The following is a 15,340-nucleotide window of genomic DNA, read 5'->3' on the forward strand; positions in this document are numbered from 1 at the left end:
AGTATCAGTAGTTCAGCAGGAAGGACGTTTGGAATTCAGACCCTTTGCCTCAGTATTTATGGTGCCTTTTTTTTTCCTCATTTTTATTGTACTGCTCTCCATCATTTTAGGAACATTTAGATTTTTTAAAAATGGTGAAAACCTGTGGAACATAACTCGTTGAATTCTTTTCAACTCCTCTGCTTGTAATATGTGTGTGTGTGTGTTAGGGGATTGAGAGAAAGGTTTTGCACATGTTTAAGTGCACTTGTCATCAGGAGAAAAGATGAGACGGGAAGGATATCTGAAAGGTAAAATTCTTTAATTACTGTGGAGGCAATATATGCAAATATCTTTCATGCATACTCATTGTGGATATCCTGAAAACCTAACTGGCAAGGGGTTACTCAAGGACCAACTTGGGAAACTGTTCTAGACCACAGGAAACAAATCAATGAAATGTTTTTTGACACTTCAAGGATCTTGATGAAGCTGTACTGAAAGAGGTCAGAGCCTACAGATCAAAATCCTAACCCCCACCTTTCCTCAAACTGAAGAATCACTTTGCAGTCTCAGAAACGGGAAGAACCAGAGCTCAAAACCCCCAAAGTTGCTGGATTAGTGACTACTGTAAAGTGAAGGCTAGTGGTGGATTGTGATTTTCTCCCAAGGGGTAAAGAAGCATCCAACTGCTGAAATTCCAGGAGATGTGCTGCCTGCCTGATGCAAAGATCTGAGATATTCTGTACAGTTTGGCGAGACTAGTATTCAATGCTGCTTATTCATGTTGGCATATATTTCCAATTGCCTGTGTTGATCAATATACAACAACAGGGCCGCCATCAGGGCAGTACTACCAGTCCTGCATTCAGGGGCCCGGGCTCCCCCAGGGTCCTAGGCCACAGTTCTTCAACCACCGGTCCACGGACTGGTGCCGGTCCCAGTGGCGTACCTAGGGGGGGGGGGGGCGGTCCGCCCCAGGTGCACAGGAGAGAGCTGGACAGGGGACCTGCGGAGTTAAATACATCTCGAGCTGCCAGGCTCGTCTTCTGTTCCTACCTGCCCTGCCGCTCACATATAGCCGATCGGAAGTGTTCCCCGATGTCAGCGCTGACGTCGGAGGGAGGGCTTAAGCAAAGCCTGCCCTCCGACGTCAGCGCTGACGTCGGAGAATACTTCCGGTCGGCTATTTGTGCGCGGCAGGGCAGGCAGGAAACAGGAGACAAGCCTCTCGGCTTGAGCTCCGTTTTGCTGAGAAAGTTGCAAAGATGGGCTGGGAGGCAAACGCGGAACACAAAAGGGGAGAGGGAGTACATTTTGGACACAAGGCATGAACTTGGGAAAGAGGAAGGGAGGGAAAGAGATGCTGAGGTGGGGGATGGAATGGGTTTTTGGACACAGAAGGCATGGACTTGGGAGAGAGGAAGGGAGGGAAAGAGATGCTGAGGTGGGGGATGGAATGGGTTTTTGGACACAGAAGGCATGGACTTGGGAGAGAGGAAGGGAGGGAAAGAGATGCTGAGGTGGGGGAGGGAATGGGTTTTTGGACACAGAAGGCATGGATTTGGGAGAGAGGAAGGGAGGGAAAGAGATGCTGAGGTGGGGGAGGGAATGGGTTTTTGGACACAGAAGGCATGGATTTGGGAGAGAGGAAGGGAGGGAAAGAGATGCTGAGGTGGGGGAGGGAATGGGTTTTTGGACACAGAAGGCATGGATTTGGGAGAGAGGAAGGGAGGGAAAGAGATGCCGAGGTGGGGAGGGAATGGGTTTTTGGACACTGAAGGCATGGACTTGGGAGAGAGGAAGGGAGGGAAAGAGATGCCGAGGTGGGGGAGGGAATGGGTTTTTGGACACAGAAGGTATGGACTTGGGAGAGAGGAAGGGAGGGAAAGAGATGTCGAGGTGGGGGAGGGAATGGGTTTTTGGACACAAAAGGCATGGACTTGGGAGAGAGGAAGGGAGGGAAAGAGATGCCGAGGTGGTGGAGGGAATGGATTTTTGGACACAGAAGGCATTGACTTGGGAGAGAGGAAGGAATGGATTTTTGGACACAGAAGGCATGGACTTGGGAGAGAGGAAGGAATGGATTTTTGGACACAGAAGGCATGGACTTGGGAGAGAGGAAGGGAGGGAAAGAGATGCTGAGGTGGGGGAGGGAATGGATTTTTGGACACAGAAGGCATGGACTTGGGAGAGAGGAAGGGAGGGAAAGAGATGCTGAGGTGGGGGAGGGAGTGGGTTTTTGGACACAGAAGGCATGGACTTGGGAGAGAGGAAGGGAGGGAAAGAGATGGTTGTGTACACGGGGAATAGAAGCAAGGATAATTTTTGGTCATAGGGAGGGAGTGAGGTACAGATAGTGCCATACCAAGGTGGGGGAGGGTGGGGGGGGGGCGGTTTGCCCCGCCTTGGTTTACGTCCCAAGGGGGTGCACAGCTGGCCACCCTCCAGTGTTCTCCCTAGGCCAGCAAACTGCGGCTCTTTAGCCACTTGAGTGCCACCGCCGCCATCGGGAACAGGCCGGCGCCAAGTTCTCCCTGCTTTTCCCTGTGGGGCCGACCAACTCTCGCCATTCGCGTCAATTCTGACATCGGAGAGGACATTCTGGGCCAGCCAATCACTGCCTGGCTGGCCTAGAACGTCCTCTCCGACGTTAGAATTGACATCGGGTGGCGAGAGTTTGTCGGCCCCGCGGGGAAGAGATGCGGGGCGAACTCGGCGCCGGCCTGTTCCCTATGGCGGCAATGGCAGCCTATTCCCCAGTGGTGGTGGCAGAATTTTCCCCAATGGTGGTGGCATAGGGGAGGGCAGGGAGAAAGAAAGAAAGGGGGGGGGACAGGAAGCCAGAAAGAAAGAAAGGGGGCAGGGTGAAACAAAGAAAAATGGGGCACGGAGAGAGAGAGAAATACAGACATACAGAACGAAAGAGGGTGTGGAGAGAAAGAAAGAAGGGGGCAGGGTGTGAGAGAGAGAAAAACAGACATACAGAAAGGGGGTATGGAGAGAGAGAAAAAGAAAGAAGGGGCAGGGTGAAATAAAGAAAAAGTTTGGGGAGGGAATGAGGTCTGGAGGAGAGGAAGCATACAGGAGGCTGAAAGAAATATTGGATGCACAGTCAGAAGAAGAAAGTGCAACCAGACACTGATGAAATTACCAAAGGTAGGAAAAATGATTTTATTTTCAATTTAGTGATCAAAATGTGTCTGCTTTGAGAATTTATATATTTTGCACTATGGCCCCCTTTTACTAAACCGCAATAGCGTTTTTTAGCGCAGGGAGCCTATGAGCGTTGAGAGCAGCGTGGGGCATTCAGCACAGCTCCCTGCGCTAAAAACCGCTATCGCGATTTAGTAAAAAGAGAGGGGGAATATTTGTCTATTTTTGTATAGTTGTTACTGAAGTGACATTGCATAAAGTCATCTGCCTTGACCTCTTTGAAAACCCGCAGAATATAAATGATAATTAACATTTTCTCTGCGTACAGCGTGCTTTTGTGTTTTTAAAATTTTATTGTTGGTAGATCATTTTGACTTGGCCACAAAGGTAAGGGGGAGGGAGGGGAGAGGGAGCTGCTGAAAGACATCTAGTAATCCTTGCAGGCTTGACTGTGCAGGGAATTATTTTTGCAAAATCATGTTTTGTTATGTGACTGGCATTATTTAAACTTTAATTTCTATAAATGAATAGAATGAAAATGATATAAATTGCTTGCTTGTTTTTATGTGCGTGCGCTGAAGGAAAGTTGAGAGAGAGTGGGCTGAGGACGCTGAAGGGAATGGAGAAGAGAGAGTGGGGAGAAGACGCTGATTTATAAATTGACAAATGTACAAAATATTGTTTCTTTTTTATATTCATCCATAGCTGCATGTTAATAATGTGCTCATATGCACTTATTTATGATCATAACATATACATCATCATTAACATGCAGCTGTGGATGTGTAAGGACAGGCTGAGGAGGATGGAGGATGGAAGGAAGGAAGGTGCACATATCAACATATCGTACATTTTTAACATGCATGATGCAGCTATAGGCAAGCTGAGGAGGATGGGATCATACAGATGTGTATGTTCAGATATACGCTCAGATGTGTAGTTTTTTCTGATATATTTATTAAGCTTACAGTATTTATAAAAACACATTTAATACTTGTTACAAAAAATATTGTGCAATTGTGATCTACTTCTGGCCTACAAAGGTCAAAAGAAATCCTTAACTGAGATTTTACATTCAAAAGTGAATTATAGCTACTAGCACTATTATTTATTAGTTATTTATTATGCAGATGTTTGTTAGTTTGTTATTAGTTCAGTATTAGACATATGTTAGTTTAGAATAGATAGGTATAGATTAGTTTAGGTTAGGTTAGGGCCCTGCTGAAAGAGTCTACCTTGACGTGGTTGCAGGCTTACAAATCTTTTGGTCAAAGAGTGCGGCGACAGAGAAAAGTATGTGTGTATTTGGCCCATGGAAGAAGTGGGGGGTCGGTGGGGGGCCCAATAGGATTGCTCAGTAAGGGGCCCAGAAATTTCTGATGGCGGCCCTGTACAACAATCAGATATAATCTTTGGTGGTCTACTCGGCACAAGACTGAATATCTAAGACACATGAAAAGATTATAGTGTGGTGATATTATTCTACACACCTTCAAGAAAAAAAGTCAGTCTGCCAGACAGTCAAACAAGTGCTTCTTTAAGAGTTTAAAAAAATGAAACTAATAATCAGGTTTTTCTGCTGCAATTTTTTTATCAGATGAATTTTTATACAGAACATTATCAAGTTTTATTTTTCATTTGCTGATTTCTGTATTTTGGTTACAGTTTTCTAGGGGGAGCAATATCTTCCCAAGAAAAGTATGCTATTAGTTGGGTTGTGCCGAATAAAGAAAAGGAAAGGATGGTCAGCAATGAACTCTTCTTCTTCCATGACCATACAGAATGCTACAATGCCTGCAGTGGCTGCAGCAGCCTCTGTGCCTTCCTCATTCACCTCCACAAAGGACTTGTGCACAACTTTGGACAAATATAGGTCACGTGTTCCTGACATCCCGGATAAGTTGGCCCTGCTCCTGTCAAAAATGTCCACCATACCTAGATGCGTTAAAACATCATTGAGTTCATAGCTGTGTTCCAACTTGAACTTGGGGAGCCGTACATGGACATCCCTGGGGCGGCCTATCTTGCAAGGCAGTGTCCATTCCTGGATCTTCTCAAGAGTGAGTTCCTTCTCAAGCTGGAATTAGAACAAGCAACGGTAAGAATTGCACCATTATATTCCTGAGTTCATAGATAAAGCAACTGAAAGAATAAACATTCAAAAATTAAGAACACGGGAATTTTGAGCCAAACTGCGCAGATAATCAGGATCTTCAAAAGAAATTATTGGTGCTAATTAGTTTTCATTAAAATTTATATGTGTAAATTTAAGCACTATCCATCTGGTGGGAAGGGATTCTAGCCAAGAAGCTTCTGTTTTGTTCTTGAAAGGCCTTCAGAAAGATTCCTGAACTTCAGGAAAACTAACTTAGTTCAGTAGAGTAGATAACCCTGCAGCCTTTATTAATTGAACATGTCTCAGGGTGGGTCGGTTAATACAGGCTTCTGGGGACAATGAAATCTACAGTGGCATTAAAGTGGCAGCATTCAGTATTACATGAACATTTTAACACCACAACAAAGATGGCACTGTGTTTTGGTTCCTCCTTTTCTCCTGTATAACTCTTGAGGTGAACTTTTGTTATTCGTTTTAATACCACTACATTCGATCTATCTTTACTTTTGTACATTACATTACGTGTTATAACTGTCAAAGAGATTTAACATTCACCTTTTGAAAACTTGTTTAAAGCAAGTTATAAGATATTAAAGACACCTCGATCTTATCAGCTGCCCTGTCCTCTTTTAAAGCAAGGTTTTGTGTTTTTGTGTTTTTTTTTGCTTAGTTCCATATGAGACTTATAAATAAACTGACCTCACTGCCAGCTGAATTTGACCCAGACATTCACAGCCTCTTTTACAAAGCTGCGCTCGCGGCTGCGCTGCACTAACAGCCCCGAAACCCACAGAGATTTAAAGGGCTTTGGGGCTTTGTAAAAGATGCAGTCAATGTTGGACCTAATCTGGATACTGGTATTGTCAGGTAGTGCCCTGCAGCAGGAGGTTATCTGGGTGCCAACCAATTCAGACTGGTACCCAGATAACAACCCAGGTAAAATTAGGACAGCCTTTTCTACTGTCCTAAATTTATGGTCAATATAGTACAAATTTTTAAAGAGGGTTCCATAGGTGACCCAGGAAATTATAGACTAGTGAGCCTGACATCAATACCAGAGAAAATGGTAGAAACTATTACAGAGAATAAAATTAGTGAGCATATACAGTCTGTAGGCATGGTTTAATGCAGGGGTCTGCAAAGTCCCTCCTCGAGGGCCGAATCCAGTCAGGTTTTCAGGATTTCCCCAATGAATATTCATTGAAAGCAGTACATACACACAGATCTCATGCATATTCATTGGGGAAATCCCGAAAACCTGACTGGATTCGGCCCTCGAGGAGGGACTTTGCAGACCCCTGGTTTAATGAGACAAGGCCCAACAAGGATTTAATTAAGGGGACTATTGCCTCATCAATCTTGCTACATTTCTTGAGCTGGTTGATATTATGAATCTGGATTTTCGGAAGGCATTTGACAATGTACCTCATGAACAATTCCTGAGGAGAATAGTCACGGAATACGAGCAGGAGGCTGTGTTCTATTATGGCTTAAGAGCTGGCTAAAAAGATAGAAAACAAGAGTATGGTTAAATGATCAATATTCTCGGTGAAGAAAGGTAAATAGTGAGGTTCCTCAGGCGTCAGTGCTGGGACCACTACTTTTTAACCTACTTACAAATGTACTAGAAAAAGGAATGAGTGAGGTGATTAAATTTGCTGATGAAGCACAAAGTTGTTAAAATCACAAGAGCATTGTGAAAAATGACAGGAGGACCTTATGCCACCAAGATGCTGGGCATCTTTGTGTGTCTAAGTGCTTTGAAAATGAGCCCTATAATCAGGGTGAAGTCAGTTCAGAAGGCAACTACTGAAATGGTCTGTGGGCTTAACCATAAAAAGTATATGGTGATATAGTTAAGACCTCAATATGTAAAGTTTGGGAGGGGGGGGGGGGAAGCAGGAAAGGGAAGATACCAGTGGCAAATATTCACAGGAGGTGGACCTCCTTTCAGTGGAAAGGAAGCTCTGTAATGAGGAGTCATAGGATGAAAATGAAAGTGGATAGACTGAGGGTCATCTAAAGAAATATTTCTTTATAGAAAGGATTGTGGATAAGGGGATTGGCCTCTCAGCTGTTAGTGGAGGAGGACTGTATTTGAATTCAAGAAAGTTTGGGACAAGTATAGAGGATCTCTGAGGGAAGAAGAGAAAATATCTTTATATGCTGTCATTTGTGTTTCTATACAGGGAAATCATTTTGAAAACAGCCCCCAGTGAGGCACAGCTGTTCTAGTACATGTGTGATGTTTTTAATGACGGCAACAAATGATGGGTATATCCATACCAAATAAAAAGGATATTATTGATGAGGATTTGGGTGTACCAAACACCAGATGTGCAGTGTCAAAAATCTAACAAGAAGATGCCCAAATATTCCACAGTCAAAAATGAAGTCCAAAACAAGAGACAGAAGACTGTGGAATCCAATGACCTTGAGAAAATGTTTGTTAAGATATAATAAAATCAAAACAATTTCCACTTCACTGACTTATGGTGGATTAAGGATCCAACACGGTTCATGTTTCAGCTGATTAAAGCTTTCCTCAGGGGTCCAGGTCAGTGTTCACTCAATAAGTTTATGGCTGCTGCAGCCTGATTTTAGGATCTCGCAGTGGCATAGATAGGCGGCTGAAATGTAAGCCAGGGTTTTCCGGGCCTACATTTCAGCCACCTATCTTGCCGTGAATCATGGCTAGGTAGCCGCTTTAGCCCGCCTAACGCCACTTCCGGTGTTGGCCAAGGCCTATTTTGGTGGTTCGTGGCCTAAAGTGGCTACCTAGCCGCGATGCCAGCCTCCTTTTATTTAGGCATCAGTAGGCACTTCAACACTGCTGTTTTTTGCCGTTTCTGATGGCATTTTTCAATTAATAGGCATCAGTAGGGCACCTTCTGATGCCTAAGTTTAAGCACTGGTTATAGAATTTCCCTGTTAGTGTGCAAAATTAAATGCACAAGTTATAGAATAATGTCAGTAATTCATGTAACTTAATAATTAGTTGCTATTTGGCATTAACAACCAATGATAGGTGATAATTTGTATTAGCCGGCACTAATTTGCAGTTATATACATAACTGCCCTTAGTTGTGAATATACAAATTGTACACACAAAATCTATATTGTAAGTGTCATGAGGAGACTTATTCCCTGTGTGTGATATGACAGCTATGCTCCACTTTTTCCCAGCTGGCTTCCTGGGGAATACCTAGCCAATAAAGAAGTATGCATTATGTGACTGTGTTATTTTAAAGAAAGCCTTTTCTGCACGTAAAATAGACCTCAAGCACTGAAAAAACCCCAAACGTTTTATAAATTACCGTATTTTTCGCTCCATAAGACGCACCCTAAATTTAGAGGAGGAAAACAAGAAAAAACCCATTCTGAACCAAATTCTCTGTGCTAGGCTCTGTACTTAACCCCACACTCCTTGCCAAGCTCTGAACCCTATCCCCCCCTCCCTGCCAGGCTCTGTACCCTGTCCCCCCTCTGGTGGTCTAGTGGTAGGCCGAGACAGGGCAGGCAGGTCTAGTAGCTGGCAGGCACGGACAGGGCAGGCAGGTAGACATAGCAGGCAGGGATAGAGCTGCAATGCAGGTAGGGACAGGGCAGGCAGGGGCAGCCCCCCATACCTTTTTACTTTTTAAAATCCCGACAGGGTCCTCTGTACCTTTTTGTTCTTCTCCCCCCTCCCCGTACTCCCCCCTTTAGCGTTTTTTTTATTTTAATTCCGGCAGGGCCCCCTGTACCTTTTTGTACTCCCCCTGGTACCTTCTTGAATGGCTGCCATCAGTCGAGAACTGATGGCAGCCACACAGGAAGTGGTGCAGGGCCAGGCTGGATACCGAAAAGATCGCTCCTGCCCTGCACCGCTGGCCACAAGATTGGAGGAGGCAGCTGTCCAGCGAGGGAGGTATTTAAGGGGGATTTAAAAAGGTACTGGGGGAGGAAAATGTCTTTAGATAGGCCACCCCATTTAAGCAAGCCACACCCAGTACTTATGTTTGAAAAAAACAATCTATAAGCCGCAGCCTATAATTGGTGGAAATACGGTATTCAAGCATTTTTCCTCTCTGTCCTGGCAGGCTCACACTATCTAATGCACCTGGAGCAATGGCGGATTAAGTGACTTGCCAGCATGAAATTTGAACCCACAACCTCAGGGTGCTGAGGCTGTAGCTCTAACCATTGTACCACACAACCATGTTATTGTGCATTCAAAACGGGCATTGCCATTAAGCTGATTAATACACAGGCCCTTAACTGTGATTAGAGGATTAGGCTTACCTTTTGCAGACCAGTGGAGCTGTCATTAATATGATCTGGAAGTAGGATGATCATACTAAGTTCATTTTCAATATATGGAAGCTCCAGAGCACGGCACTGTATTTCAGGAATGCGCCGTAAAGCAAATTTCTTCTTTTGGTACATCATTTGCACTGGCTTTTGTTCACTCTGGTGAAAAAAGGGTTATTGATTTATAGACTAAACACAGTCTTGGCTTAAAACAGAATTCCACTCAACGCTCAACTTTAATCATACACTGTAACTGAACCAGATTTTTACAGACAATTAATGTTTTATGTACAAATTTAATTGCCACCACTTTGGGCCCAGCTGGACTTCATATTCCAAAATGTATCCCTTCCTGAGTCACACTGGGAATCTTCAGGTCTACCGTATTTTCACGCATATAACGCGCGCGTTATATGCGTTTTTACCTACCGCGCATACCCCTCGCGCGTTATACGCGTGAGCACGGTATACAAAATTTTTTTACATAGTTCCCACCCCGCCCGACGCCTGATTCACCCCCCCCAGCAGGACCGCTCGCACCCCCACCCCGAACGACCGCTCGCACGCGCTCCCACCCGCACCCGCATCCACGATCGGAGCAAGAGGGAGCCCAAGCCCTCTTGCCCGGCCGACTCCCCAACTCCCCGACAATATCGGGCCAGGAGGGAGCCCAAACCCTCCTGGCCACGGCGACCCCCTACCCCCACCCCGCACTACATTACGGGCAGGAGGGATCCCAGGCCCTCCTGCCCTCGACGCAAACCCCCCTCCCTCCAACGACCGCCCCCCCCAAGAACCTCCGACCGCCCCCCCAGCCGACCCGCGACCCCCTAGCCGACCCCCACGACACCCCCACCCCCCTTCCCCGTACCTTTGGTAGTTGGCCGGACAGACGGGAGCCAAACCCGCCTGTCCGGCAGGCAGCCAACGACGGAATGAGGCCGGATTGGCCCATCCGTCCCAAAGCTCCGCCTACTGGTGGGGCCTAAGGCGCGTGGGCCAATCAGAATAGGCCCTGGAGCCTTAGGTCCCACCTGGGGGCGCGGCCTGAGGCACATGGGCCCAACCCGACCGGGGCAGTGCACGGAAAGTCAGGGTGGGTGAACGGAGAGTCGGGACAGCGCACGGAGAGGTGGGGCAGTGCACGGAAAGTCAGGGCGGGTGAACGGAGAGTCGGGACAGCGCACGGAGAGTCGGGGCAGTGCACGGAAAGTCAGGGCGGGTGAACGGAGAGTCGGGACAGCGCACGGAGAGGCGGGGCAGTGCACGGAAAGTCAGGGAGGGTGAACGGAGAGTCGGGACAGCGCACGGAGAGTCGGGGCAGTGCACGGAAAGTCAGGGAGGGTGAACGGAGAGTCGGGACAGCGCACGGAGAGTCGGGGAGGGCGAAAGGAGAGTCGGGGTGGCCAGAGGAGAGTCGGGGCGGGCGAAAGGACAGTCGGGCTGCATGCGCGGTATACCCGTGAGTGCGGTATACAAAAGTTTTTGTACATAAAATCGTGGTTTCTGCGCGCTATACCCGTGTGTGCATTTTACACGGGTGCGCGTTATCTGAGTGAAAATACGGTACTTCAACCAAACGCATAAAATCCTGAAAAGCTTAGGTAGGCATACTTCTTCCTTCCACAAGTCCATGTCTGTCTTCCAGACAATGACAAACTGCAAAAATGTGGGGTGGAATTATTAATAATCAAAAATCACAACCTCTTGTTCATTATTACAAAAGATGGAGGTAACCATCTCATCATTTCTTAATGCACATTTATCAGTTTAACAGTGGTGAGACCTCAGATATTCTTAACCCGACTCATTATAGAGCAGCAAGAGCTGGTCTACTTGGTGGGTGTCTTTATACTCACTGGTCGATCACCACCTCCAAGCCAATGTAAACTTTTTTTCATATTAAAATAATAAATATAAATATTGTAAATGTGGAACTTAGCTTTCAATCACGATCCCAAAGGGGCCCGTTTTTCCCTTGGCTTCCACAGGAGATCATGTAAAACAGTTGTATATAACCATGTTCCAACCACATTTAACATACAATCCCTTTTCGGCAGAGTGCTCCACTCCGCTCATGTTATTGCGTTGCTCTAAATCATCATCCTATTTGGGATTACTGCTCTAAAATGCCACGGAAACTTTTTCCTTTAATGTTTTCCAGACAAGCCAGAAACCACCCAACCAGAAATCTGAAATGGAGTTCATGGAGTTACACTATGTAATAAAAGTACTACTATTACTCAGGGCAGGATTAATTTGTCGAGGGCACACAAGTACACTGGGCCCCTGGCCCCCACCCCACCATGCCCTGCCCCCATGTATTTACCCATTTTTTAATTTACTTCTTTATTTCCACTTTATTTCTTTTATTTTAAAATTCAAAACAAACAACAAAGATTACCATACCAGTGCCAGTGTACAGTTTTTCTTCTATGCAACCTCCAAACATCTCTGAACACATCCCCCCTTCCTTCCTAGATGAAGAGATCTTCAGCTGGCAGGGCTTTTTGGAAGCCCACCAATTTATATTTATATGGGTAGGAGGCATGGGGCATGGCGGGAAGAAAATTTAGTGCCCATCATTTTATTGGACTAAGACATTTCTCACTTAGCTTTCAGAGATTAAAACCTTTTTCTTCAGATCAGTAAACTATACTGCTGTTACAGTATCCCTGTCCTGATCTGAGGAAAGGAGTTATGGTCTCTGAATTAGTAAAAAATGTATTAAAATTAGTTCAATAAACAGTATCATCTTATTTCCATTTTCTATTAATAAATGATTATCAACATAGCTACAATAATACCCTATCCTAAAGCAAAAATAAATAAATAAAACAAATAGAAATTGTTGTCTGGTTTCTGCTTTCCTCATTTTCTCATCATTCTCTTCCTTCCATCCACTGTCTGCCCTCTCTCTGCCTCTTCCATATGGCATCTGCTCTCTTTCTATGCCTCTTTCAGCAATTGTCTGCCTTTCCCTTCCATCTGTCCCCCCCCACCCCCCATTTGTGTGGCATCCATCTTCTTCCCTTCCTTCTTCCAATGGTCTGGCATCTCTCTCCTCTCCTTCCCTCTTCAACACCACCATGGTCTGGCATTTCACTCTTCTCCCTTCCCCCCACTTCCATCAGCATCTGCCCCCTTTCTTTCCCTCCAGCCCAACTGCATCCAGTATCCTTCCCCCTTATGTCTCTCTCCCCTTTCCTTACACACCAATTCCATCAGCATCTGCCCCCTTTCTCTCTCTCCACCACCCTTCCATACCATCCTTCTCACAACCCTTCCATACCACCCTGCCCCTTTCTTTTCCCTCCACCACCCTTCCATACCATCCTCACAATCCTTCCATAACACCCTGCCCCCTTTCTCTCCCTCCACCACCCTTCCTTGCTCCTTTCTCTTTCCCCCTCCAAAAATTGCAGCTGCCGGCTCTGCCCTCTGAGCTCGTTTGCAAAAGGCAGCCCGAAAGCAGAATTGGAACAGCTGACAGCAACGGATTACCTCCCCCCATCCGCAGCAACGGCCCCCCGCCCCCGCATCAACAGCAATGCCCCCCCCCCCCCGCACCCGTATCGATGGCAATGTGACTGGCTCTGTTACAGGAAGGTCATGCAATGACTGTGTCTGCTGGTTCATCCCCCTCTGACATCACTTGCTCCGGAAGAAGTGATGGCAGATGCAGTCATCGCGGGACCTTCCTGTAACAGAGCCAGCTGGGGGAGCTGGGGGAAGCCTGTTGCCGTTGATGCAGGGGGGGGGGGCATTGCTGTTGATGCCAGGAGGAGGCCATTGCTGTTTTAAAAACATTGCAAGGTGAGTCATCCTCCTTCAGCGGGCACCCCTCACAGTTTCGGGCCCTAGACATGTGCCTACTGGGCTTATTGATAAATCCAGCCCTGCTATTACTTATCATTTCTATAGCGCTGCTAGTCATATGTAGTAGTAGGAAGTCAGTGACTGCTCTTGCTTCCCACTGCGCTGCAAAAAAGGCCCAAGAGGTGTGGGAGGGTTAACACGGTCCCCCCTCATTCTATATAGTGCACCAAAATTTAAGCATTAGGTGTCTAACCTTTACCACTCAAATGGCAGTTAGGCGCCTCAGTGTTCTAGTGCATAACTACAAAACAGACATTCAGACGGGAGCGGCATGGGCAGCTCGTGGAAGTTGATACTATTATGGTGCATGCTATATTGAACACTATTAGAGGCCTAGTTACTGCATTTAGGCATGCCCATATACAGAACTCCCCCAAAATTCATGGGGGTTCTGTTCCAGGAACCTCCACAAATTTTGAAAAACTGCGAATATAATTTTTATAGGCAGGAGAGAGCAGCTGGGGTGCCGACGGGTGCAAAAATCACTCGTGGTATGCTCCGACCGCCTCTTCCTGTTGCTAAAGTCAAGCTACACCAATCAGGAGCTGCTTTGACATGCAGCTCCCGATTGATGTAGCTTGAATTTAGTACAGGAAGAGGCGGTCGAAGAATACCGCGAATTAGTGAGTCTGCGATTCGCGAATTCGCGGGGCAACACTGTATACCTGTCACAGATCAAGGGTACATGGTATCACCTGATCAACTAGATTTGGGGCACCTAATTTTTAGCGCCCTTTCTAGAATTATCTCCAGTGTCCCAGAAACATATGTAGTGGCTTAGATGTAGATCTATCCCCCGACTTCTGAATGCAGGGGCTATGCAGAGCCTCAATCCATGGCATTGGAGACATTAGGGCAGCACTTTAGAAATGATTAGTACCCTGTCCCCAAAAATAAGATCTATCCCAAAAATAAGCACTAGCATGATTTTTAAAGATGCTCCTAATTTAAGCCCTACCCCCAAAATAAGCCCTAGTTAAGATCCACCCCCGAAGCCCCCCCTCCCCAAATATCCCCGACTCCATCCCCAACACTAGTGCTGTCCGATTTGCCAAAAAAAAATCAGACTCTTCAATCCAGCAATCCCCACCCTGGTAAGACCTGACATACCTCCGCTCCTAGTCCTCCCAAAACAGCTGCCGTCGCTGCTGTTTTTGGAGGCCTTGGAGCGGAGGTATGTCAGTCTCATGGTGGGAGGGTCAGTGGGGTTCTGTTCCACAAGGGGCTGGGAGGGATGGATAAACATATGCTGCACAAGGGAATGGGTGACAGGGGAGGAAAGATGAAGGAAAGAGGAAGAATTGGGATGGAGGAGAAGGGAGAGATGATTGTTGAACATGAAAAAAAGACATCCCCCGAAAATAAGCTCTAATGCATTTTTTGTACCCAAAATTAATATAAGACACTGTCTTATTTTCAGAGAAATACGGTAGTAGAAAATCTTATTATAATGGCAATTAATATATACCAATAAATAAATAAATAAAGCCTGGCACCATTGCTTCCCCATTGTGCTTATTGTTTTTACTGAGATACCTGGAACTGACGTCATTTTATGAACATGATATTTCTGCTCATCTTTGATGCTGTCAGTGAATTTACTGAAGGTTGACAAGTCTGCTGTTAAAAGTGAAAAAGCAAAAGTATCCCTAGAATGAAGATAACGGGATCCATAGTTTGTGATTAAGGAGGTCATTTAATACATTTAAATGGCTGACAGGTGTAAACAGGAATTTTAGAAATTTGCTATTTATATAAGCTGTGGGATATATAGTTTTGAAGAAGCATGGGTTTCTGGTTAATGTTAGTAAAGCTACGCGTTTGGGTTGGCGATCTCTCCCTCTGATCCGAGTACATTTTCTATGTTCAGCCAAAAATTAGAGCGGCAGCTGTCTATACGGGTAGTGGGAGCTATGT

General features: G+C 45.9%; 1 protein-coding gene across 5 annotated transcripts in view; it reads right to left on the reverse strand.

Moving 5' to 3' along the window:
* Window positions 1–4,706: 4,706 nt before the first annotated feature.
* SERPINB1 (serpin family B member 1) overlaps window positions 4,707–15,340 on the reverse strand; it is a 34,670-nt gene continuing 24,036 nt past the window's right edge. For all 5 annotated transcript variants that reach the window (XM_033934904.1, XM_033934902.1, XM_033934901.1 and 2 more), the window contains 2 exons: window positions 9,536–9,703; window positions 4,707–5,212 (listed from right to left, as the gene is read on the reverse strand). In XM_033934904.1, the coding sequence (XP_033790795.1) occupies window positions 4,805–5,212; window positions 9,536–9,703 (576 nt within the window). In that variant the 3' untranslated portion in view covers window positions 4,707–4,804. The remainder of the gene's footprint in view (window positions 5,213–9,535; window positions 9,704–15,340) is intronic.

This window comes from Geotrypetes seraphini, chromosome 2 (assembly GCF_902459505.1).
Source record: "Geotrypetes seraphini chromosome 2, aGeoSer1.1, whole genome shotgun sequence".
Taxonomy (NCBI): domain Eukaryota; kingdom Metazoa; phylum Chordata; class Amphibia; order Gymnophiona; family Dermophiidae; genus Geotrypetes; species Geotrypetes seraphini.